Here is a 27,655-nt window from a genome sequence, read left to right on the forward strand (position 1 = left end):
TGATTTTCTGCATGGTGCTACAGCCTAAAGTTTGCAAATTTTATAAACTAGCTGAAGTATCCTCCTCGTCATCACATGTGGTGCAATCTTCAGGCAGCAGGGCTGCATTCTGAATGGCATTTCCATGCTCCTCTCTAAGTTTTATTACCTGTAGAAGGATTATACATTAGACTCATAATTACTTGCTCAATGAAAAGTACAAATAAAAGTGGGATATTCATTAAATGAGCAAAGAGAGAGAATATTGGCTTTCCTTAAAACACAGTCTTCAGTTAAATTGAAATTAAATGAAATTAGCCCAATGGGACTGAAAGACTCCAAAGCTGTATTTTTGCAACTTCGAATAAAAGACAAGGAAGTGGAAGGAAAATGGAAAAGCAACAAACTTACAATTCAGGCACTGACATTCTGGTTTTTTATAGCATCCAGTTACATCTCAGTCACCTGCAACATAAGTTTTATGCATTCTTGTGAGGAAAAGGGTTAGAGAGAAATGGTAAAGGAAGGAATTAACTTGGAGCTAAGGTTGGCTAAGTTTTGGGACTGAAATAATCCCAATCATTAGGGGTGATCTCTCACCATTTGTACCATTCCAACCCTGTCAGAGTTTCTCTTACTGGGCAGTAAGACTCTGAATATGGCCCAGTACAGGTATCTGAGACAAAGCTCCTGAGAACTGGGTGGTGGCAAATAGCAGCATTAGTACTGGGGCTGCTATCTGCAATTCAGCTGTTGTGGATTAGTTCAGCCACATTGAGCTATTTATGATTTATTTGCATTAGTTTTGCCCTTTCTCCTCTCCCTCAAGAGATGGATCTCATCTCTCCAATAAGGAGACGGGCTTTTCCCATGGGCTGTACTGATAGCCAGTTTGTTGATGCTTGATTCCTTAAGTTGGTCATCACAATGTATTTCTCAGTCAGGGTATACACCTTTTGCTAACCTATGTATGAATTTCTACGCCTTAAAGTACAGTTTTCTATGACTGCCTTCCTTCTGTTGTCTTACATGCCTTCACCCTTTGGTGTACATCCCAGATAACAGGTTGTGCTTGGTCACTGTTATTTTCTTGCTTTTACGTTCTTGCTGAGAGTCTTCTCTATATCTAAATAAATCTTTTTAGTGATGAAGTAGGAGTCATTTTGGAAAAAGAGTAGGTAAGATAGGAAAGCTAGTTCAGGAAGAGGAAGTATCTGACATGTTTTTGTTTCAGATTACAATAAAACCCATCAAATTTGCAGCACTTTACAATGGCATAGAAGGATTTAAATTGGGAATCCTGAGGTTTGGGATGGAGTCAGCAATTCTCAAAAGAGTTAAAAACAAATCTTCTGTCTTGATACAGAACTGGGATACCTCAGTCCCTAAGTTTTCATTAATTCTCAGACAGGAGATATTTTTTCTCTGTCCACTGTCTTTGCTTGCAAAGAAATACTTTGTGTGTTGCCAGATTTGTAGCGTACATCGAAAGAAGCCCGATATTCCTGTTCGTTCATCCATGCACTGACTACATTTTCTGCAGTAGAAAAAAACAAAAATAGGTGAAGAGAAGCTGTAAAGCAAGAGTATCAGTGACACCAAAATAAAGTCTAATTGGAGTAATGTTTTAAAGGAGAAGATTAAAGGAAGGGAAGCAAAAGGCAGGAAGATTCTTCATTTGAAGAAATACATGATTTAGCAAGAGAACTATAGCCTGGATTTTATTAATGCATTTTAAAAATAAGAAATAGGACAGCATTAAACAACTGGATCCTTATCAGGATTCATTAGTTCATCCACGCAATACAGATTTTATATTTTTCCTCTTCATCATTCTCTTGAGTGATCTCTCGGCCTTCTTTAAGAGTCTCTACCCTTTCAAATGACATTAATTTGCAGTTCTATTGGTACTGAATAAAAGAAAAAAGATTTCATCCTCTGTGCCCCTACTTCATTCTCTCTCTCAAGTACACGCTTGAGAGGAAGTTGGGTTTTAGGAAAAGCTGGACAGTTAGCTCTTGACAGCAGAACTCCAGGGACTCTTTGACTGCTCTGGCAAGCACTGTGGCCTGATAAGTGCATACCTATAAAACAAAAAGTTGGCTCCGAGGCCCTGATATCTGTGCTGGGGGGTTCTTTCAGAATAGTTCCAGTCCCAAGGACTGAATGCCCCTGAACAGTTGGGGCCTATCTTCTAGTTTAATTTCATTTGAAAGGAATCCAGTTTGTATTCCCTGAGAGCATTTCAGTATGTGAAGCGAAGAGTAGCAAGTGGAGAGAGTTGGGACGTACACTTTGGAGGCATGCTCCTGATTCAAACCAAAATGCTGATGTAGATGGATCTTACTGTAGTATACAGCTGGAGCTGGATAGAGGAGCTCATTCTTTAATTACTCCTTCTCATACTCGTGTTGCTTAAATAGTCAAATTTCTGTTTTCTATTCTCGCTCATCTTCTGCTCAGGGGGATCACTTTACCAATGCCATTCAGGCCCAGGAAAAGTGCCACATGGGAGTGGAAATGGTTAGTCAGGAGAAAGGGAGAGATAAGATGACTTCCTTTATCAGCAAGGCTGGTTTACGCCAGTTTAAAGTCTTCACCGAACTACATCTTTAGTAGTCTATGTGAGACTAAATAATTCTTTCTCACCTGCCATTGCCTGAAATAAAACGCTTTCCAGAAGCACAGGTTAAAGTGATAGTGGTCTAGATTGTCCTACCTATCTAAAATGTGAAAGGCATGAAATTTCTCTTGCTAGAATATATTTTTCATTTACTTGGTGGAAAGATCTGAAATTACTTGGTTAGTACCAGGCACGTTGTGCGAGATGGGGAAGAAAGCTGGCTGAGTTCCTACTTGTTTCTTTCAGGAAGTTTTCTAGCAAACTGAAGGAGTACTGAAGGAGCTAGTGGATGTTATGGCAGGACCCCTCTTGATCATCTACCAGAGGCCTTGGGAGTCTGGGGAGGTCCCTGCTGGAAGCTAGCCCATGTTATTCCAATTTACAAAAAGGGTGTGAGGCAAGACCCAAGGAACTACAGACCTGTCAGTATAACTTCAGTTCCTGGAAAAACTATGGAGAAGATTATACTGGGTGCTATTGAAAGGCATTTAAAGAATAATGTGATCATCAGGCACAGGCAGCATGGGTTCACAAAGGGAAAGTCCTGTTTAATTAATTTGATATCCTTCTATGATAAGGTCACCTACCTAGTGGATGAAGGGAAGGTGGTGGATGTAGGGTTTTTTTATTTTCGTAAGGCTTTTGATACTGTTCCTCACAGCATCCTTCTGGACAAGTTGTCCAAGTGTGAGATGAGCCAGTACACAGTGTGCGGGGTGAAGAACTGGCTGAACGGCAGGGCTCAAAGGATTGTAGCGAACGGGGCTACATCTGGCTGCAACCGGCCACCAGCGGTGTTCCTCAGGGCTCAATTCTAGGGCCAGTGCTGTTCAATATATTTATGAACGATCTGGGTGCAGGAGTTGAATGCACCATTAGCAAGTTTGCTGACAATACCAAACTGGGAGGTGCTGTTGACTCTCTCGAGGGGCAAGAGGCCTTGCAGAGGGATCTAGATAGATTGGAGCATTGGACAATCATTAATGGCATGAAATTTAACAAGTCCAAATGCCAGATTCTGCACCTAGGACGGAGTAATGCCAGGCACAAGTATAAACTGGGAGAGGAGCACCTAGAAAGCAGCCCTGCAGAAAGGGATCTGGGGGTGCTGGTCGACAGCAGGCTCAGTATGAGTCAGCAGCGTGCCCTGGCAGCCGAGAGGGCAAACCGCACCCTGGGGTGCATCACACACAGCATAACCAGCTGGTCAGAAGAGATGATTATCCCGCTGTATTCAGCGTTGGCGCGGCCTCACCTTGAGTACTGTGTGCAGTTCTGGGCCCCACAATTTGAGAAGGATGTCAAGGTCCTTGACTGTGTCCAGAGGAGGACAACAAAGCTGGTGAAAGGGCTGGAAGGCACGTCCTATGGGGAGTGGCTAAGAACTTTGGGGTTGTCTGGTTTGGAGAAAAGGAGGCTGAGGGGCGACCTCATTGCTCTCTACAGCTTCCTGAGGACGGGAGGCGGAGAGGGAGGTGCTGATCTCTTCTCCCTGGTATCCAGTGACAGGACGTGTGGGAATGGTTCAAAGCTGTGCTGGGGGAGGTTCAGACTGGACATGGGGAAGCATTTCTTTACAGAGAGCGCTGTCAAACACTGGAACAGGCTTCCTAGAGAGGTGGTTGACAGGCCTCACGCCTGTCAGTGTTTAAGAGGCATTTGGACAATGCCCTTAATAATATGCTTTAACTTTTGGTCAGCCCTGAAGCGGTCAGGCAGTTGGACTAGATGATCATTTTAGGTCCCTTCCAACTGAAAATATTCTATTCTATCCTAAATTGACTCACTCCCAGAGTAACAGAGAATGTTTGGCAAAGGTTATAGTTTTACGTTTAAGTGAAAGGTGATGAGACACAAGCTCTAGAAAAAATCTCATGACTGTTAGTTTTTCTAATTTTTTTTTTTTTACCTTATGATCTCTCATCTTTGAGAAAATTTCCAAGAAGTTAGTTTCGGGACAGCTGAAATTAAATACAACATCTATATATTATAGATTTAATAGGTACTGTATGCCTTATCTCATCTGTTTTAACTGTAGAGAAGGAATTATGTGGTGGAAACAAGTGAAATATTTATGTTGGTCTTCCCCTTTTGATACACTTGAATGATATTCATGGTTCAGTTCCATCTTATCCTTCTTTTACTAAAAGTCTTCTGTGACTAAAAGGCTATAAATTGAAATGTGAGGTGTTTTGTATTGCTGTTGAAGACCATTGGATACTTCAACAAAGTGCTGATTATTTCTCAGTGGGATGACACTAGCTCTGCCCTGCTTGCGTGCTCTTTCGATTGTACCGAATTAGAATATTGGTTGCAGCCTAATAAGATTCAAAATATCTAGATCCTATTTTTTTTTTCTTTAATCCCCCCCGAAAACTATTGTAGGCATTTTAAAAATCCAATAATACAGTAGGCCAAACAGAACTTGAGTTAAATCAGCATCAGGGATTTTACAGGGCTTTTGGGGTGGGAGAAATGGAGCATGGAGCTGTTTTGCGGAGAGCGGGCTGAATACTGCAAATGTGGAATGGAAAGGGCATTTAATAAGCAAGGAAACTGAAGTTGGTTTAAATATTGTGTTGTATGACACCCCACAACCCATGATGGGTGCTATTGTAAGTTTCTGTGAAAAACAAAAAACAGATTTCATTTTCAGGTATGTGGGTGATCACAGCTCCAGCTGTCTTTAAATGGAGTGTCAGTACTCAATATCTCTAAAAATGGTTATACCCATCTCTACAAATCAAATTCCCTGAATTTTACACAATTGTGACTACTGAACTAGAGTTCATAGTCTGCTTTTAAACAAGTAATTTCTTGTCCTACTCAAGCCATTTATCACATTTCCCGTGATATTTTCAATCTCCTTCCACAAGTGACATGATCTTTTTGTTCAATGAAGTCCATTTCCCACCTCATCCCTCTGCTGGAGGGACTTTGAGGAGGGTGTTGTTTCTTTGTTTCTCTTTCTTTTTCTCTCTTTCTTTTTCTCTCTTTCTTTTTCTCTTTTTCTTTTTCTCTTTTTCTTTTTCTCTTTTTCTTTTTCTCTTTTTCTTTTTCTCTTTTTCTTTTTCTCTTTTTCTTTTTCTCTTTTCTTCATTCTTTTTGGTTTTATTTAGTTTTTATCAGCAACATTTTCTTTCTCTCCCTTTGTGATTTCCCAGCCATGAGATAAATAGCCTTGTATCTTACAAGTTAAATACAATTACTGCTATCAAAACTAGAGTCTTTCTCTCCCTGTAAATGTCTCTTGGAAGCTGATAAGCTGTTCAAGGCAAACTGCAGGCTTCTGCCTAATCCTGAGATTAAACATTAGCACCCAGAAGACAGCAGGAGATAATTGGGGGGGGGAGCAGGAGGCAGGCAGCAGAGAAAGAGAGGAGGAGAAAGTGAGATCCTCTCCTGAGATATTAAGAGGACATATACAAGGCTCAAGGTTATTTGTAAAGGAATTACACAAAACACACAAGAGCTTGTTATGATGAGGAATTTCCTCAGATAATGCAGTGATTGTTGTAGTTGTTAAAGTCAAAATTTAGCAGGGATTTGTTTGATGTAAAGCATAGAGGGGACCTGTAGAAAACAGCTCCCAGCCATGACTGCTGATTTTTATATATTAGTCCCCACCTTGTCCTTGAAACAGGAGGTCTCACAAGGTTGCGTCCAGATTCTTTGCACATGCTGGTTTGGGTTCATCTCACTGGCTTTATGCTGAATATGGAGAGACAGTAGATTTCCCAAGAGTAAAGCAGGGGACTGAGCCAGCTTTTCTGTGCTCTGTGTTTTGCTACCTGCTGACCATCTGAACGAGGGTAACTTAATGGTCCTGTTTGTGAAACAGAGCTAACACTAATCTTCGAGGAAATAAAAGTGCCTTAACTATGGAGGAATAGTGTAGTAGTAGTAGTAGTCTTCAGTTATAACCAAGGCAGGATTACTGAAGACAGATAGTCTTTATGAGTCAGTCCAATACAGTTGGAAAAAAGCAGCCTCATTTCTGGATATATAAGTTCTTCTTGACTTTTTTATCAGTGACATTTTAATTTTCTCTCCTTGTAATTTTTTTTAAGGTCTTGTGTTTCTGAAAGCTTGGCTGTATTTTTTAACTGTTACCAATTGGCCTAATGGGATATTACCTCTCCCCGCTTTGCTTTATTTAATTTATAATGCATTAGCCAAGAAGGAGACGATAAGTTTGGATGATCTAATAGTAGCATCACTGGAGGATTTAAGAGAAGACTACGTATCCTTTCTTCAGCTGACATGTGCTCTGATACTGTAAAGAATATGCAATATTGTCATTATAAGTTCTCAAGAGCTCAGTAATGCAGAGCATTGGGACATCAACAAGGAAAACTCAAAAGCAGAACTAACTGGGATGTCTGCATCATTGCAGCAGTTCTTCCTTTCCAAGTTTGTACTCATCCCTGCACAGTACTCCTGCACAGCTCATCTTGTACTACTTCAGTGATTTCCAAATGTTTGGTGGCTGAGCCTTTTTAGAGGAAATAACTAGTTCTCTGTGCTTCGCAGAGCCTGGCTCCTCCTCCCCCAAATTCCCTCTGTCTCTTTCAGAGTGGTTTTGACATCTCCTCATTCCCTCTTCTTTCCACCCCCACACCCCCTAAGTCTGGTTTCTGCCTTCTTATGCCCCTTTAGCAATCCCTTCCCTCCTTCAGACTTGAGGCTGTTATGATCTCCTCCTCACTTCTGAAACCTTGCTTCTCAAACAAAGGTAATTCTAAGAAGCTTGGCTGAATCCAGTTGCCTCCGTGAAGACACGTGGATCTTGTGCTTGACTACTTGGAGTCATTAATAAGTCCCATTGCTTCATGTGCAAGCTGAAGGGATTTCTTTGTGGTACTGCCAGATCCCACTGTGGTCTTAATATTTTCCTATCCAAATGCCCTTGTGAGTGGGTAATGAGTTAGGAACAAGAGCACTGAATTTTTATTAGCCCTGTGGGCTGAATGTGATCCCCAGGGTTCCTGTCATACACTTGTTTGTGGGTTTTGATTTTTCATATTGTACTCATTTTGTGGGACTTAATTGAGCTCTCAGATGCTTCCTATCAGCATGAATTGGAGATGGCATGTAAAGTGCCTTTGACAGATTTACTGCATTTCATAATGAGCCTAAAACATATAAAAAGACAGGGTTAATAAAACAGCATTGGAGAAGCACATTTTGAAGGCAGTACTGTGACATACGTTGAAAGATCTGCCAAGAGGGATGATTAAAGCGTGACAAGTTGATGAAATCAAGAGTTGATTGTAGCTTGTCACTGCAGGGCCATAACATCTATAATATATTTATAAGGTTGGAAAACAGATAAATATGGCTACATGATATGAACACTCAGTTTTGGTCCCCTGTATCCACTGAGATATAAACCTACACACATTAAGTCACCAGCAGACATACTTTGGAATTTGTGCACGCACACCCATGTTAATGCATGTGCATCCATACTGGATGAAGGGATAGGATCTGATGTGATAAAAAAGTTACGTATATGTTGCCACTATGCTCACAATTTAACTTCTGTGTACTTCGTGTTTTGCTTTCCCACAGGACGTATGATGCTGTGGTTCATTTCCATTTTGCCCCTAACCCCAAACAGATGCATGGAAGTGCTGTAGGGCTTGTCTGGCTTCCAAATTCTGTCTTTGAGGACAGAGGAGAGAAAAGACAGAGAGAAAAAGAAAAACGTGACTATATTGCGACTTCTAGTACTCATCCTTTCTGTTGAAGTTTCATTTCTCAAAACTGATTCAGGCTCTTATGACACACTGCAGTCAATCAGTTGCGTGAGTTGCACCAAATACCTCAAACCCATGTGAGTGGTAGTTTATCAAGCACCGGCATTTCTGTCAGCTTGGCATTAAGAAAGAGGGAAATGCATGGTTTTTTTACGAAGACATGTCAGGTAACCGGGCAGAACAAACAGTACAGTATTATTTAACAGCAATAGGATTGAAAGAAGGAGTTTACCTAAGGAAAGATACACACAGAATAGTATCTTTATGCAAGTTGCCATGACCGCCTAATTCCCACCTAGGATCCCACAGATAGTCCTTGAGCTGTGGGAAAGAGGGAAGAAGGAATAAGAAGCATTCTTATATAGCAGTCTCTATTACTGCTACGTAACAGTCACATAAAAGGTTGTTCTAACAAGCAAATACATGCCAGAGAGGCAATACTAGTTTTAATTTAGCCAAAATACTTTATCTTGTTTATAGCCTGGATAAAGAAAATACTGTCAGAAAGTACTGACAATTTGAGGAAAACTTTTTGTCAGTGCTGTCCAAAAGAACAGATACGTATTATCTTGCTGTATGCTGTTAGTTGAATTAGTGTAGCATCATTTTTACATCTTCCTGAATCAGACTAGATGTCCAATATGTCAAATCTACAGGCAAATACCAAATACATCAGAAGAAAATTTGCTTTAATGGTCAAAATGACACTTCTGTCCAATGGTCCTGGATTTGGGATGGTTTCTATTCTGTCCTCCCAGAGCCTGTTTCTTCATCTAATCAGCTTCTTGAGATGGAGAGCAGCCAAGTGTCTGATGCTTCAGAGAATTACAGTAACCCACCATGGCAACAACAAAAATATGCCCCAAAAGATGTCCTTCTAAAAAAAATTGTCCTACTATTGTGCTTAGTTTGCGACCTGAAATATGAGGTCACATAAGGTGTACATGTTTGTATCACGTTTTTTCCCTCATTAATTTATTCAGGGAGACATGATTACGTGGAAATACTCCCACTCCCTCTCCAGCTGGAATTTGATAGAAGTTACTCTGCTGTATTGTAAGCACATTGCTCAGCCAAATTTAAACCAAGACAAAACAAAACCTAGGCAGTTTAGTGGCATCTGTAATTTTTCTCCATTTCTCTGATTCTTTTTCCATTGATGATCTTGATTCTCAAATCTCAGTTCTTTCCTCTTAGCTTAGTCCTACGGACTAGGATTCTTTGTAAGAGAAATTCTTGCAACACAGAGTGAATGCTTATGAAAAGTCGTGTTAACCTTTGACAATGGTAGTATGGCATGTAGTGTAACTCATGAAGAGATGAACTTTATGATTTCCCAATCCTAGGCTTGGCTTTATGTCAGAATGATGACTTAAAGTACGCCAACATATAGTACCCATAGGGCACTGATGCATCTTTCTAACTAGTTGTTCTCACCCTCTTGTATCTAAGAACCCTGGGCCAAGGGATTTCCCTAAATATTGGGATTACATTCTTACACTCACTACAGGTGAGTCCCTGTCCCTGAGATACTATGGTGAAAAATAGGTGTATTGCATTCACATAGGGATCCAAGCCATGGTTTTTTTTCCTTGTATCTCTTTGACATCCAGCATGCTTCTTGCTAAAATCAGCACCATGCCATTTTCCATGAACAGTAATTACATACTAAGAGATGTAGGTATATCCTGATAGCTTGGTCTTGCTAACAATTCCAGGCTAAAGTATACAGCTGTTTATGAAAGCGTGCTTATCCTAACTGTCTGAATGCTCAAATATTATGAGCTGTTCTCATCTGTTTGTGTTCACTGGTCCATGATTGCATGGATGTCCAGGTACCAAGCATAAGCAGTATCACCAAAAATTTCTGATAAATTTCTCCTTTGCTGGAGTAAGATGAATTACTATTAGTTCAGTCATCTGATGATATATAAAATGTAGCTATATAATGTAGTGCAGAGAAAGATGGAGAAATACTTCTCATATGGAGAATCAGGCTAAATAAGATTGCTGGAAAGTAAGAATCCTGCTAGACAGCACAGTGCAGTGAACTCCCAGACATTAATATAGTTACGTTTCTCTTCTGGGTTAGTTCTGTTTCAGTTTTCCTGGTCAAATGGATTTGTTATAATATATTCTCTTTCTTCTCTCCCGCTCTGGCTCTCCGTCTGTCCCTGTCTCTCTCATACACACACACATGCAGTAAGAGTGAGCAAACAAACATCTGGCCTGAGAGATCAGAGGCTTGAACAACAACTTTGTGTTTTTCTGATCTTATTGCCTGAAGAAAGAACAGTGCCAGCTGTAATCCCAGATTGACACAGCTGACATGCAGTGACAGAAGGGGCTCACACATCCGCATCAGCCTTCTCCCTGCTCACTAAAAGGCACTGGAAAGCACAAAGTCATTGAAATCCAATGCTGTGGACTGAAGCAGAGCAACTGTGTGAAAGGATGGTCAGAAATAAAAGGGGCCAGTCATGGAACTGGGAGCCAGAAGTTCCTGAATTCCAGCCTTGGCTTTATAGATGCCATTCCCTGTGGTCTTGGGCAATGCTTTTGCCACTCTGTGACTCAGTTTTCCAAGCAGTAAAGTGAGGGTAAAGCCCCAATTTACATTATCCTCGGGGACTTAAATAGAAAATATTCTACAATTCACTGAGTGTGAAAACCTTTCTGGGTCAGCGAACTTGCATCTTTGCTATTTACTGAGTACCTGGAGCACCCTAGAGACTGAAAACTCCAGTGCTGGACTTGCAAAATCTTTTTAGTTTTTTCTTAAGCCCCACAAATTCACAGCCAGTGAGATTCACTCTGCATAACAGTCTGCCATGTGCAGGTATTTTACCCCTTCACTACTTAGCATTTCCATAGCAATTTCCAAAACTCAGGTCACTTCCAAGAAAGAAATTGATTTAAAAGGTTGGAGTAGGAAAAATATATCTACAGAAACTACAAGTTCCTTTTCCCAGGGGTCTACCTTACTTCTGACAGAGTGTTATTCAGTAATATTTTTTTCAATGTATGGATGTTTCCCGTGCCTTTAGTTCATGGCTTGGCTTTGTGAATGGCACCTGTCTCTGAGAAGGCTTACTGGGTCACTACAGGGTCCTGGAATTCTCTTTTCCTTTTTCTAAGCTGATGCAAACAGAAGAATTGATTTCAAGAGGAGGCAAAGACCACTGCTTTGTAGCAATTAGAGATGGGAAAGGCCTGTTTGGTCTCATTTATTCCATTCTGTAATCAACTGATATCCCCCACCTCTTTCTCCAGTAAAATTTTAAATAATTCAAGAATTTCCCGGAGGAGACTGTAGCACTGTCTAATATGTAATCTTTGTAGTTATTGCTTCTTAATAAAACTACTTTCATCAGTTTCTTACTTGCTTTTAATTATTTTCTGGCACTCACCATAGAGAACTTGCCCCCTTCCATAGGGTTTTTGCCTTTCTGTTATTTTTAACTGGTTAGCTTTCCAATCCTCATTGGTGGCATTTGACTAAATGCTTTATAGGCATTACTCTCATTAACGTTACTGATGGAGCAGCCTCCCTATACTCAGCACTGTATTCATGGGAAAGGACTGGACATGCTTTCTCTATTTGTTGTACGTGCAGCTCCCCATATTATCTCCCTGATAATACGTGCACAGGGAAATGAGATCCAGAAGCATCTGAAGGTTTCTGGTGGAGCCAACCCAGCTCCATCACTGCCAGCACCAAGGCAGAGACTGCAAGTCCTGCTGGAACTGAGCTGATTCCCACATAGAATGGGAATCTATGCCTGCTGGCACCTTCCAACAAGGAGTCTTGGTTTCGGTGTAATGTCTGATAAACATAAAGAGGAGCCTTTCTTGAATGGGGAGCACAGTCCTTTGAGCCCCAAGTGGTTCTGCAGGAATCAGTGCTCTTTCTAGTCCTACCTCCATGCTGGCTGTGTCAGGTCTAAGCTAGCTGTCTACCTGAGTGCTCTTGTTTGCAGGGGTGTGATAGTGAGCCACTGACTCTTTATGAAGCAAGTGTAAGGCCATAAGTTTTCTTACCTCAGATCCTGCACCGTGCAAAGGCAGTTGTTCTGTTTTCAGTCTCACGTTGGTCCTGGAAGCAAAATAGCTGCGCTCCTGTAGCTCCAATGCCTAACCCAACACGTGTAAACTAGATCCAGTGTTTCTCTGCCCTGACTTTGCATAATCCACAAAACAGATAAGCAACCTGCATAATCCACAAAACAGATAAGCAACCCCTAGATAAATGGGAGTTAATAGAATTTGAAGCGTCAGTACAAATAAAGTGCTTTTGGCATTTGGTTATTGCTGCTTGTTCCCACTGGGCTATATAAATCAGATCCTGACCTTTCCCAAAGGAATCGAAGTGGGATGTGGGGACAGTAGCGGTGGATTTTATTCTGATCTCTGTTTCATATCTCTTCCTGCAAAATGAAATTTGTTCTTGTTTAAAACGGAAAGATCAATATGTAGTTTCAGTTGTTCTTTAATAGTCACTTTAGCCTTGGCTGCCTGATATGGGGCTTAATTTGGACCTGGTCAGTGAAAAAACAATAATTTACTCATTACTTACAAAACATCTCAAAGATCTGGTAATGTAGACACCCAAGTTGTTTTATATCTGTAAAAAGGTTGAACCTGGTAACTGCTTTCTCTATACTGTATACTAGTTCACTTTTCCAACGTAAATCAAAAGAGAACTAAAGCAGACTGCTTTTATCCCATGCCCATGGCCTCAGCTTCTGTAGGGCTGAAAAGTTTCAGTATAATCTGCTCATATAAAATAAGACCTGAATCACATTTTTCACAAGACTAACTTTTTCTTTTCTTTTGCACCCTTGAAAAAGTTTGATTAACCTTCTTCCACCTTTGCTAGTCTGAGTTTTCTTTTTGTTTTGCTCCTATTGTGCTTCTGTGTTAGATTATCGGGGCAAGGCACTCATTTTCTCAGTCATCCAAGACAGGATTGAAAGATTAATCTAAGGGAGGTTGAAATGTTACTGATCTTGTCCTGGGGCAGAGGGGTGAATTAGATGACTTCTCAAAGTCTTCCTTAGTCTTAATAATGTCACAGTGGCTCATGTTAGCTGCACCTTGTGGACAGACATTTAAACTCTAATCTCCTAGTTTGCCTCTGAATTTCCCAATGATTTTGGCCTGAATGCTGCTTTGCTTTGAATTAGGACCCTATGTTTTTTAGGCTAAAAAAGATAAGATAAAGTAGAGAGTGGCAGCAGCGTAAAGCTTTTGGTTGAGGCAGTAGAAACTTAGAAACAACTCCAGTTGCCTGAGTAACTTTTGCTGTTGTAGTCTTGTTTGATAATACTCTCTCCTATTTTTAGTGCTTATGTTACCGAGACCTCATTGTCTTTTGTCATGAGGGCAGTGAGCTGAGGAGAGTTGCAGTGTGAAGGTCAGCTTTTACCTCTGGTCCACGGTGAGATGAACGGAAGGAAAGGTGTGGCTCCTGGCAAACACTGTGATCAGAGGGAATTAAAGATAAAGTCAAGGGCATCCAGGACTAAGGGGAAAATGAGGGCTTGAGAGGTGGGCCCATGCAAACCTCATGAAGTTCAACAAGGCCAAATGCAAGGTCCTGCACATGGGTCAGGGTAATCCCATGCACAAATACAGGCTGGGCAGAGAATGGATTAAGAGCAGCCCTGAGGAGTAGGATTTGGGGGTGTTGATTGATGAGAAGCTCAACATGACCCAGCAACGTGCGCTTGCAGCCCAGAAAGCCAACTGTATCCTGGGCTGCATCAAAAGAATTGTGACCAGCAGGTTGAGGGAGGTGATTCTGCCCCTCTATTCTGCTCTCGTGAGACCCCACTTGGAGTACTGCTGTCGGGGCCCCCAACATAAGAAGGACATGGACCTGTTGGAGTGAGTCCAGAGGAGGGCCATGAAGATGATCAGAGGGCTGGAGCACCTCTCCTGTGAAGACAGGCTGAGAGAGTTGGGGTTGTTCAGCCTGGAGAAGAGAAGGCTCTGGAGAGACCTTGTAGCAGCCTTCTCGTACCTGAAGGGGACCTACTAGGAAGCTGGAGAGGGGCTTTTTACAAGGGCATGTAGTGATAGGACAAGGGGTAATGGCTTTAAACTGAAAGAGGATTGATTTAGGTTAGATATAAGGAAGAAATTCTTCACTATGAGGGTGGTGAGGCACTGGAAGAGGTTGCCCAGAGAAGTTGTGGATGCCCCATCCCTGGAAGAAGCGTTCAGGGCCAGGTTGGATGGGGCTTTGAGCAACCTGGTCTAGTGGAAGGTGTCCCTGCCCATGGCAGGGGGGTTGGAACTAGATGATCTTTAAGGTCCCTTCCAACCCAAACCATTCTATGATTCCATGATTCTATGACAAGAAATAAAATGAGAATTCAATAGCAAAAGTTGCAACTTTATTGAACAGTGAAGGCAGAGGGAAAAGCATAATATCCAAGAGCTGAAGCAAAGATAAACAGTGTCAAAACTTGGCTATTCTTCAGTCCCATCAAATAAAATAAAATCCCAAATTGGAATTAATCCACCATAGCACCCCTTGTTACACACGGCAAAACTGAAGCTTTGCAAGAATTTGTAGAGGGACAGTTTATGGTAGGTAGAAAGACAGATTCCGGATCACCTGCCTTATAATTATTTTGTTTAGTTGCATGGCCATCCTGTTTCATTTCTGTGTAAGCCAGATCTGTGGTTTCAAGTTTGGACTTTTTTCAAGTGTTTTATAAAAACTGCTGCAAGTAGAGATTTTTTAATATGGTTTGATTTTAATGCAAACATTCCCTATGTTATATAACACAAACCACAATACGGCCTTACAGTAATGCAGCAGAATAAACAGCTGTCCATAAACAGACCTGATGCTAAAGCTAACTGTAGTGGTGTTATTCCTTCCTGATTTATGGAAAAGTTCTAGTCCTAAATATGAACCTTACTAATAGGCTTGTCTGAGTTTCCTTGCTCAATACAAAATGTGAACAAATGATAGTTGTACTTCACAGTATTCAGAACAAAATATGTAACTAAGGAAATGTGAAAATGGGACAATTTAGTATACTCTAAGTTTTTAAATGCAGCTGCCTGAAAACAGAAGGGGTTAAAAGGTTCAGTGTGTCCCAATCACCAACACACTTCTGAAACTTTTGTGGTTTGCAGTATCTGTGCCCTTTTCTAGCTATTAGGGAAGAATGGTAGCTTCTCCATGATGCATGCAAGCCTTCTTTTCTGGGGCACCCAGCATCAGCTCTAGAAGAGTTTTGGGGCTGAATTGAACTGAGTCAGTTTATGTCAGTAGAGGATTTAGCCCTTAAAGGTAGACTTTGCAGGCTGTAGCAGGCTACCGTGCCCCCCTCCCTTATTGATATGAATTAATTGTATGTAAATCTTAGTGAGATTATGAGCATCCATAAAAACTCAAAGGGAGCTGGCATTAAAGGCCGCTGGGTGAACTGAGCTATCAAACACTAACTGCTTAGCCCTTCTCCTACTGAAATTCCATCTACAATAAGGGAAAGAGAGGTGGAATCAGTTTAAACCTTGAGCACTGATCTCAAAACGTTTTCTTAAATCATTAATATCACCATATCGCCTTTCATTTCATAACTGCTCATTAGATAAAATGTCTCATTCTTTTTAAAGACTTATAAGCAATGAAGAAAATATTGCTGCTGTAGTGTCTCTTCATAAAACAGCCTTAGGCATTAATTTAGAACAGATGAATGTTTTCTTATGGTATTCTTTTTAGCATCTTCAGAGACTTGACCACACATCAGGTTGGATTAATATTCCACCTGGAAGCAAGTACTTTCTTTCTGCCCAGTGCAATTTGCTGGAACCTTTCGGCTTTTCTCTTTCACACCAGAGAGGCAGTAAATCATCATGATTGGTATCTAGGCCAAGAAGCAACATTTTTCAGAGCTTCAATTGCTGTTTTACTTTCTTTGGCTTAAGAATCCATTTTGGTTTAGAAATAAGCTTAATGCAATAAAGATTGTTTGTTTTCTTAAAGGAACCATGAGCGGAAAGCAAAACATCTTCCAACATTGTAGGGTTTTGGAAGAAAATTCTGCTTTGCCCATGAGTAAATTTAAACTGTCTCCCCCTGGACTGTTGCACTAAAGCATTTCCTGTGGGAACTGCTAATAGTGCTTAGCATGAACAAATTCTGTTGATTTTTTTCTCATTTTAGTTTGATCTAAATTGAAGATTATCAAGAGCTAAAGCTAGAAGTGAATCTGATCTGTTTATCTGTATAGTCCAATGGAGCAGGGATACAGAGGACTCCATAAAAAAGACAGAAGACTGGCAACCAGCAGGCTCTGATTTTTATGATTTACGTGTCAGGTTTTCTTGGGGGAAAGAGGGACAAACAAAAAAATAGAACTCTTCTGCCAGATTCATCTCCAAAATATTTAGTCCTCAGGAATGTCTGTGGTGTTTGAAATATTTTGAATATTTACATTAAATAAGATTCAGGGATCCAGAAGATTTCAAAATGTTACCATTAGAATCCTTAAGGTTATAAGAGCCTGGATGCTTATCAGTTTGTTGGAAAACTGAGGTCTATGTGATACTTAGGATGCAGCAGGATTTCTGTTAATTGTACATATGAGTACTAAATGAAAGAAAAGGCTTGTTTTATCCTAGTCTTCACAGAGCCAGATTCGGCTATGCTTTAGAATTTTGCATGAGAAAGCAGAAAAAAATAGGTGAAGGAATGTATTTCTGAGGTACAGTTCTTTAGAAGAAGCTAAGTCGCAAAGCAGATCATGAGTCATATTGATATACAGGAATTTATTACCCAGATGAAGGAAAAAGGAGGAAGGTTATTTTAAATGAGCAGTTCCTATTGGTACTCGTATCATTTAAGCAGCTAGAACCTATGGGAGGAAAAATATTTAGTAAATCACAAGTAGCAAAACTAATCAACACAATTTTACTATAACAAATTATATCCTGCAGACCTTTGAGACCCACATTGATTCTGAATGCAAAAGAACTAAGGGATTAAGTGTATTTTCTAAAATAAATTTAAATGGCTCTTTTTATCCTGTGTATTCTTTTCCGAAGTACAGCCTTGAATCAGAGCTGGACTCAAAGAGAAAAAAGGGGAGGGGGTCTAGGTTATTTGCATGAAGGTATTGTTTGAACATGTGTATCATTCAGCTCTAGAAAGGCATTGCATTGAGGTCACAAAAGGATTGTTACTGAAAATTTCTGTGTATGAAAATGGACAAGAATCCCCCTTAATCACATCATGGCTCAGCTGTCAGAGGTCTGATGAGCTTACTTCATGTTGAACTTATGTTTCTTCGTGTTGCAAACCATGATATTTCCTTTTTGAACTTTCATATTAAATGCTGTGTTTATTTTTTTAAAGCACAACTCAAAGTCAATATTAATTTAATAATTGTACGTTTTTATTGATATTTACTGACTGTCACAAGCACTTGACAATGGAAACCTTGTTCTTTAACTCAATGTTGTAACTGGGTATATCAGTGAACACGTTCTCATGCACAAGTTTTTAAAAATCATTCTTACTAATGTCTGAAATAAAATTTAAAAACAAAACAAAAAAGAATAGATCAGGTACTGATGTTGCAATTTAAACCTATTTGAATTTTCTAATGTCCTTCAATTTTTCATAGCTTTTAAAGGTATGGTTTTATGCATATTTTAATCTTGTTGACTATATCTGCCTAATAATAAAAATAATAATAAAATTAAATTAAACCTGATTAAAAAAAAAAAAGTCTTTAAAGATGTGGTGGGGAATAGTTGTCATTTCTGGCTTTCTTGAAGGTCTAGGACAGTATCATAAGAAACCCATTTTTACCTGTCATGTCTTTGTCATGTTTGTCCCACTTCCTTTTTACCTTAGTCTTGCTGGCCTGTTCTTGGGAGATGCCCTACGTATGAGAAATTTCAATCCACTACATTTTTTCCTTTCTACAGTCAGCCCTCCACATACAAGAAGCAGCACTCCATGCCAGCACTGGCTGACTCTTGTGTTCCTATGAACTGTGGATCATTCTTTATTCTGAAAACAGATCTCATTGCTGCCAGTAAAAGCTTGCTTATGTACATACCAAATGAAGCTAGTGGAGTTTTTTGTTCCAAATAAAGTGTGTTATAGAATTTCTTTGGCCCTATAGAAAATGTTCTTGCCCATCAACGTTAAGATTTCAATGCACTCTCATCTAACCAGAAGTCATTACTCAGAACATACTCTATAAAGTGGGGAATAACCTCCATTTCTACTGAAACCGTATCTTTCTGTATCATGTGCAATACAGATGTAGTAGCAGGCTCTCTGTAAGCGTTCAGGTCTCAGGTGACAGAGAAATTTAGGAGTTCACAGTGAAATTTAGGTCTTTAAGTCCTATTGAAACACATCCTGAGTGTCTTTCAGGACCTAGTACTCCTTTCTTACACGCAGAAAAATAGGCACACTGCAACAGGCCAAAAATATCCTAAAGGAGATGCAGGACTTCTATGATTGCATTTATGAGATTTAGCTGGTTTGGTGAAGGAGAGCATGGATTAGTGTGTTGATAAAAGGTCTAATGGGTGAGCAGAATGCCTTGCTAACTGATTTTAAAAAAGAAATTGTTTTTGTAGTGAGCTTGACTCAATTACTTTTGTTATTGTTCTCCCCAAACCAGCAGGTCTGCTTCCCTGCCCTGCGAATGTAGATGTCTCTTAGGCTTAAAAGAATGGGAGAACTTTCAGGAAAGGGACCTATCCTTTAGATTAAGAAATTGGGAAGACAGCTGACCTGCGTGACCCCAGCCTACATTAGTCATCAATTATTATTAATAAACAGATCAAAAATCATTGTTTTGTTAATATTTCTCTCTTTAGCTTTAGGTGGTTTTTTCTTTGTTGTTTATATTACCTCAGCTGCTCTTTATCAATTTTTTTTCTTAGATCCTGCACTGAACATGATTCAAGTTTTATGTTTATGAATCTGTATTCATAGAAGTACAGAACTGACTATTGGTACTTTCTGTTGGTGCTGATATGAATTATCAGAACTGGGAATGTACTTAAAGGTAACTTAATGTCTGTGAGTGACTCCAAGCCACCACGGTACATTGTTTAATATTATTTGATGAACGACTGACAGAGTGTGTTTCCAATATTTTATCTTTTCCTTCTAGTTCATCCGAGTAACCAATTGTACATGGCAGGCATCTGAGGTGGGACAGAGAAACTGGTACATCAGTGTGTGTCAGCTAGTGATTAATTAGATCTTTCTACAACGGGGGATAGCAGTTTCCCACAATGGATCTGTTACATGGAAGGAAAAAAAGTAGATGACTTTCCAGGAAGGTAATAAGGAATCAGGCCAGTAAAGCTGCTCTTAAATGTTTTTGCTTTGTTTTGCCTGTTGCCCCAAATAAGCAGCAAGGCTCCTAAATGTTTGTTATAGTTGGAGATATTAACCCAAATCCAAATTGCTGTTTTCCTTACAGCTGGACTTAAAGAGATACAGATAATGATTCTTACAAATACCCCTTAAGATTAGGTCCATGCTTTATTACATGTGAATCCTTGTGGGATTATAGCCGGTGTGTTGCTATAGTGCCTCTCACTTGTTCCAGAATGTCAGCAGTAACAAGATGATGCTGGAGAGGATAACTGCGGTCAGCAGGTACCTCATACAGACTGGCAGCATTTCTGAGCAACACTTACACAGTAAGGATTATCGAGCACATGAGATTTACCAGTCATACTGCTGGCAGTATGAAAGTGTCTGCTGTTGACTGGGTGGAGCATCCTGCCAGCTGTTAGTCATATATATTTTTTTCCTTGATGTGTCTTCACATTGAAAAAAGATTCCAGCATCTGTTTCAGAAAGTCAAATAAATATGAAGTCACGTTAGGTTATTTATATGTGGGATTTTAAAAGCAGTACTGCAAATTGTGCAGAGCAGTTGCTGACTCTTGGACTGCCATTTATTCAAAATACGTATTGGAGCACTACTGATCTACTGAACTTCTGCTTATGGTAGCATTACATCAGTAAGCTGGGGGTTTACTCTAGTTTTCTACAATATTATAATGAAGTTTGTAAAAGATGCACTCTTTTTACGTCTATCTGACTGAAGAGTTTTTATAAAAATAATACATGAAGCAAAAACTGAAATGAGTCAGAAAGTCACTGTAGTTGAAGAAAATGAAAAAGCAGAATGATGGCACTTGTTTACTGTCACTCCTAACACCGTCAAACTGAGCTGCTCCTTTCTACTAGAGGTTGGCCCAACCCATCTGACCCGTACAATTTTTTCAGCAGCCAGGGAATTTGGACAGAGATCTTGTATGAATCCTGTTCCTTTCTGTACTGTGCAAGTGATAAGGGCTTTTCTCCAAAACACACTTTACTGGATAGTTCTATCATCCATCAACACGGAACAATGGAACTGCATTTGCCAGAATTTACATCTTGGGTAATTATTTCTGCTTTCATTTAAATTAGTTTCTAAGCTTCTGTTTCTTCTGGCAACAGGCCCAAGTCTTTGGTAACTGGACACAAGCCTTTGCGTATCATTAATTAGCAGCTCTTCCTCTGAAATTTTACTTCCCTTTTTTTCTATCTATCTTCCCACTCTGAGGGTTTTTTAAACTCATTCTATTACATCCTTTCAGCATCAATTTCTTATTATTTCTTCCATTCTTTTTTTCTGTTTACTGGGTTTCTAGTCCTAACACATCTTTTACTACTGCGAGAAGGCTTATAAAAATACTACTTACCGTGTGTTTGTGTGACTGATATATTGTGCCATGTCCTTGTGCAATCAGATCTAGAGTCTGATCAAAATGTTTTAACTCATGTCACTGAGTTCACTCAAGGTCTTATGTCCCAGACAAATTACACATGCCTTCTAACCAGTCTGGATAAACAAATACTCTGAGGAGAATCTGGGATATCTTCTTCATAGGATTTAACTTCTTCGACCTTCCAGAAGCTCAGGCAATTGGATGTATAACTATTCTCCACCTTACTAAAGATAAATCTCTCTCTTTTCAAATATATATGTACACACACGCGCACTTATTTATTTATCGCTAAATAAGGTCATTAAAAAACCAAAAAAAAATCTAGGATGTTTTAACTATTTCATTGACTTTTCAGATTGTTTTTAAGCTGTTTTTTAAACTTTAAAGGCAACACTGATAGTGAACGGTTCCAAATGGTAAAACAGAAAATCCCCTTCAAATATAACCGGCCCGTAGAGGAGTGGCTGCAGGAAAAAGGTAACACTCATTAAAACTTTCATTTTAAACCCATTTGATTCTAAACCCTCATTTTTAAAGCCTGCAAATAAATGTTTCTTAAATGATAATCGCCTGCTGCATAAATGACTGTTTTAATTTTCATTATAATTTGTGTCAGCTTCCACCTGCCATATGTTGATAAATCATGCTATAATACATTGCTATTAAAATGCAGTTAAAGGGACGAAATTCTAAGCTTGCTATCATAGTAATGACAAACAAACAAGCAAAAATTCAGGAGATGTTTTCTAAAAAAATAAAATGAAGAAGAAAATCGAAGAGCAATAACATGTATTATGGCAATTTAACCGCTGCATGATTTTCCTATTTTGATTTGTTTTTAAACGACATTTATATCTTTATTATCAAAGTTTTCTTAAAAAAATTTCAAACATACTTGTTAAACCACTTCCTGTAAGGTTTTTTTCCTCATTAGTCTGATTAGCTACTATGGCTATGTGTTTCCTAGTGTTCTATTAAGAGAATTAAACAATTTTAAAAGATGTTGTAAAGAAAACATTTTTTAACATTTTCATTTAAACTACAATGAGGGAGACAGAGAAAGATGATTGTTCTGTCGCTTTTATGCTATGTCTGGAGTACAGTTTGAACACTCAAATGATACATTTGTCTAAGTTATGGGTCAAATTCTTCCCTAACTTAATCTCGGGCAGTGCTACTTAATTTTGTGGGTTTGCCTGGAGTAATTGGCCTCAGTTCAGCAAAAGACTTGTTAAAATGCATAAATCCAGCTGGCTTGAGTGAGAGTTCTGCATACATTCAGTGACCTGTTGAAATGGGACTTGTGTCAGAACGGTAATGTTCTTTTATCAGGCATTTGGAGGGGAAAAAAAAATCTTGGATGTAGAGCCCATTCCAAACCCTGTTGAAGGTAACAGAATAACTCTTACTGATTTCAGCAGGGTGTGGACTGCGCTCTTGGTAATACAGTGGAGCATAAGTCAGGAAGATCTTTTCCCTCTATACTGAATGTGGTATTTAAAAAAAACCCCAAACAAACCGCCGTAAGTAACTCCTTGCCTTGAAGTCTAGAAAGCAGAACACGATCTTCTCTTGTTTCCTTTTAAGAAAGTACTGCTGATAAAAGGGGGTGACCTTTGAACTCAGATCTTGCATTTTCTGTGCTGACTTAAACTTATGGTTGTTAAAAAAATTTTCTGAGAGGGAAAACCAATGTTTTGTGGGATTGGAAAAATATAATTTATGTTCTGTTTCAAACTTCTATCCTCAGCTGAATTAACAAATTGATTTAGCCAGTATGAATTAAGTTAAGGACACAAAGGATGTGGATAACTACAGTCAAAATATTTTTATGTGAAGGGTCTGATCCTGCAAAGTGTTGTGCACACTCAGTTCCCGTTGACTTCAATGAGAGCTGACAGTGTTGCCCACTTTTCAGGTTTGGTCTACAATGGTGTAATGCTTGAAACTAAAGCTAAATTATTTGTGAAAGTAAGACAAAAATATTGGTAAATAAAACAAATATTTTTTGACCACCAGGGTTTTATGGAACAGTTAATTCAGCTAATTTGTAAATAAATTTTACGATAAAGGTATACAGAAAATGCTTATTGAGTCTCAGTGGGTTGCCCAGTTAATTTACAAGATCAAACTAAAATAAATAAATAAAGCTTAACACTAAAAAGAGGATAATTTTGGTAAGTTTGAATTGCTAAAGTCCCTTTAACACTAAAGACAATGATTGCCTCAATTTTGTTAAAACAGATGCATGTCTAATTCCTGATGCAATTCATGTGCTTGAGAACCCCACCTTTGTTTTCTTTTGTTTTTGTTTTGTTTTGTTTTGTTTTGTTTTTCCTTTTTGGTTTCCCACCAAATCTTTTATGTCACTGCTTCTCCAAGTTTGAGCTTATAAGCATGCCAAGGCACTTTCATTTGTAAGCCATTCTGAAGTTTTGAACTGAAGTCTACCTTTTGTGGATATTGATGCTTTGTTAAAAGTCAATCACACATGCAGTAAGGTCTACATTTGAGCATTCAGACACTCTGAAAGCACTGGATGTTTTTAGGCTAGAAGGGTAGAGCCATGTTTTTACTGAAGTGAAAGGAAATTCAGTCTTCACACTTTGTGTTAGGGAATTATATTGTGCAGTGTAACACCTGAGACAATATAGCTTTGTTCCTTCTTTCCAAAGTAGATAGACATTTTCAGCAACTTAGGTACCACTTAAATTAAAAAATAATAAGAATTAATAATTTACCTAGCTGTTCACCAACCTGCTCATCCATCTGGTCATCCATCCAACAATTAATGTAACATGGAAACCTTCTGTCAGAAGACTTTATAAAGATGATAAGTGAAAGGGTAGCTTGCTATCAAAATGGAACAACATGAACTGATGGATGGAGGAATAGATAGATTCATCAAAGAGACAGCATACAGAATAGCTGTCTTGCCCATGAGTTCTTGGCTTGAGTGAGGTAAGATGAAACACTTTTCGACTGACATTTTTGAATGCCATAGATTTGGTCGTCTTTTGGTACCACTGTTACATTATTCATAATAATGAAATAGTTCATTCTTGGAAAACAAATATAACACAACATCTTTCTGAAGTGGCATCCCTACTGTTGGGGGGGGGGTGTTAATTTTATAAATTGGTTTAAAATATTTTTAAGAGGAGCTCAGGTTTACAATCTTTAATTATATGAGTAATAAGCAAAACATTAAGCACTATTAACTTCACTGAGATTATGTATGTGAGTAAAAAAAATAAGTAATAGTCCTAAATTCTTCAACTTAAGTAGTCATAAAACCAGCAGATTTCCTTAGCAGAATACATGGTGGCTGCTAAGGCACAGATGTTACCTATTCTGCAATTGGATGAGCTAATAAAGACCCAGAAGCATCTCGTCAAAAGGACTGATCCTGGAAGTCCTTAATCCTTCAAATCTCTCTTACTAACATGTGAAGTCTTGTTGATGTGAGTGACAGTACTTTTGAAGCAGGAACTATTAGTGTGAATTAGGATTTGCAAAATCAGGCCCAAAATCTCTACTGGTGTTACAGAAAAGTTGCACTTCACTAAGATTTCTCTGTGATATTTTTACTTGGTATTCAGTTTTCCAAATGAAGAAGTCAATGAGAGAGCAAACAAAGAAATGAGAGCTTGAACTATTCAGAATATTTACAAAACACCTCAGAAACTTAAAATATGCTCATCATTTTTCTCCAGTATGACACTAAAATAGCAGTAGGAAGAGTTCTCTGTGGAAGAGAAGGACTGTAAGTCTGCAACCCTTACACACCTAGTAGAATTCACTAATGTAAACAGTTCCTCAATAAAATTCAGTGGCCAAATAAATTTTAGTTAGGGGAAGTAAGGTCTTCAGAACCATATCATCAAAAGAACGATTAGAAGAGACCTATGGTGACAGAATTAAGTGTATATTCTCTCAACAGTTTTCTCTCATTCCATATGCATTTCCCTGTTGTCTTTATTCATGCACGTGTACACCATCGTAGAGAGAAGAATGAGGAACGATAGGTTGTAGGTGACTCCAACAAGTGAGTGTTCTTTTAGCAAACACAGTTCTAGTACCAGTGCTGTCTCCAGCGTTAACCATATGGTGCAGTGCATGAATCCTGGATGGGAAGACCTCTTAACAAACAGGGAAAACCACAAAACACAGAATCGAAGTTCCTTTTTTACTGGAGTGGGGCCACCTCCTCAGTGTACACTTTCTTTCAGCATTAGAAGATGCCGATGAAGGCCCAGAAATGGAGATGTGATCTTTTTTTCAGCCTTAATATACTAACTCCTCATTCTTGAAAGTAAAGCAAGAGATATGACAGACATATCTAAAGCTGTGCTATGAGCTTGGGTTAGAATACATGACATCCTGAGGAGAGTCATCATCCTCCAGTAAAAGTGAGGGAATCCCTTTTCTATCCTGGCTTGGGGAGCTCTCCTAGCTGGAACAGCAAAAATTCTCTTTCCTCATCATCACCCACGCCTTTTCCCTTTGGTAAAAGATGAAAAAACCAGACATTATTGATTCAAGGAGAGAAAGGAATGGAAATGGAAAGCTTTGAGTACCTTCCCTCCATTTTCAGGGGTGACATCTCAAGATTAGTGAAATAACTCCCTGTTCTTTACTCATCTCACCTCTAACTTTCGGCACTCTATCGTGAGTGAGGTGGGAAGAAGAGAACAGTAGCAAGGGAAATGTCTGGGTACATAGGGGCAGGGACAGTACGGAAAGAAATATAGTGCTAGAGGGAGGGAACGTGTGAGGAGGAGGGAAAATGGTGTAGTAAAGAACTGACAGCATATCCATTAAAAAATCCAAAGCACAACAGGACAGAGAAGAAAAGCAAACTAAGGACAGGGTATATGGCAAGAGTTTGACCTTCTACAGCATACAGTGCCATTCCCTCTAGCTTAGACATGAGCTGGGCTGAGAGGGCTCACTATTTTGACAGATATTGTTATTGGATCCTATTTTCTTCATAGACAAGAGGAAAGGCTCTGTTTTACATGCTTGAGGATGTGTGGCTTCAGTGCATGTTTATTGATGTTTTAATAGACATACGTTGCCTCTGGTAAGTTTAAAACCTCCTGAGATGCAGAATATTGCATCAGGTGTTTCAACACTTTCCAGGGGAAGGATACTCTCCATTTTTATTTCTCATTTCTTCATCAATGCAGTTACTCCACCCTGATCAAGTCCTAGTGTTTTATTTACAAATCTGTGGGTGAGGAGCACAAGGGATGTGCAGCCCACCTCCACGTGTCCGTATGTTACAGCTCTCCATACACTTTTGCTTAGTTAGCTAGGGCCCTCTTTGGGGACAGGAACTCCTTTCAGATACATTTCTTCTCTTGTCCCCATTCTCTTCCCCATGGTCAATCCTGTCACCATAAGATGATGCAACACCGCATCACCACTTGGCTTCGAGACCCGTCACGACGACCACCAAAATTGGTGAGCTCCCCCTCCTATTTTGATCTACTCTAACCACTGGCTGTGAAGGAATGAGCAGTGGGTTATAGGCTGTGCTTTGCTACATGGTGGCATTTTGCACCTCTCATCAGGGTGGATTAGAGAGAGGAAGTGGTGAGTGAGAACTGGGGAACGGGAATGGGATGGGGACACGTGTTGCAAACTTCATAGAAATGGGAATTTTATTTGAATGGGAATAGATATTTGAATGATGATTGACTTGATGCTGCACTGATAATGCTTCTGAGCTCTGCTCAGTCTGGTGGTCTGTTAATTCAACAGATTCCAGGTGGCATGCCCCTAATCTTCTGAGGAACAGTGAAATTATAGGCACTGCCTTTGCAGTGCATGAAACAATTCATTTCTTAACGTAGTCAACCTAGTGCAGCCTGGCACATAAGCAGTATTTGTAGAGCAGTCCAGGCTGAATGTGATTTAAGTGTTCTGCAAAACTAGGTGAATTGGCAATTGTTACTAGATTTAATAAATATATTTTTCATTACATATTATATTAGACCACTCCTAACACTCAAGGTGTGACCTTGAGTAAACCACTTAACCTGCCTACATTTGAATTTCACTGTCTATAAGAGGGGAGTCACATGTAAGGCATTCTGGGGCCTAACCATCTGAAGCACTATGTTATCCTCGCTATTTCAAAAACTTTGCTCTTTCAGAGACATCACAGATGTTTGCATTTGGTGTTTCTTGGTTTTAGATTTGCGAGCCTTCACAACAAAAAATTTACAGGTGGAAGATCATGACTGGTCCTGTCTTAAGATTCCTACACAATCCTTATATCACCATCAATTTTTTCTGATGTTTTACTGTCCTCAAGCCACCCCTTAAAACCTTTGCATTATTAAAAGTGCCTTTATGAATTAATCCCATCCTTTGACCAGTCAAAATAGAAGGTTTATTTATGGGCTAAAGCTTGACAGGTACTGCAATCTGAATTGATAGTAGAAAAATAGCCACATGTTGAAGCCTTATTTGTAGTTTGAAATGGGTTCAACTC

General features: G+C 39.4%; 1 protein-coding gene across 24 annotated transcripts in view; it reads left to right on the top strand.

The window, feature by feature from the left end:
• Positions 1–27,655, top strand: part of NRXN3 (neurexin 3) — a 1,062,297-nt gene that overhangs the window by 920,130 nt on the left and 114,512 nt on the right. For 10 of the 24 annotated variants that reach the window (XR_012995937.1, XR_012995938.1, XM_076345202.1 and 7 more), the window contains 2 exons: positions 21,538–21,627; positions 26,560–26,619. The exons of 5 other annotated variants lie outside the window; for them this stretch is intronic. Coding sequence is in view for 16 of the 19 variants with exons in the window: in XM_076345202.1 (XP_076201317.1) it covers positions 21,538–21,627; positions 26,560–26,619 (150 nt within the window). In the remaining 3 variants the exon portion in view is untranslated. The remainder of the gene's footprint in view (positions 1–21,537; positions 21,628–26,559; positions 26,620–27,655) is intronic. 9 more of the 24 variants (XR_012995939.1, XM_076345204.1, XM_076345214.1 and 6 more) reach the window with 1 other exon arrangement.

The sequence above is a fragment of the Aptenodytes patagonicus genome, chromosome 7, assembly GCF_965638725.1.
Source record: "Aptenodytes patagonicus chromosome 7, bAptPat1.pri.cur, whole genome shotgun sequence".
Taxonomy (NCBI): domain Eukaryota; kingdom Metazoa; phylum Chordata; class Aves; order Sphenisciformes; family Spheniscidae; genus Aptenodytes; species Aptenodytes patagonicus.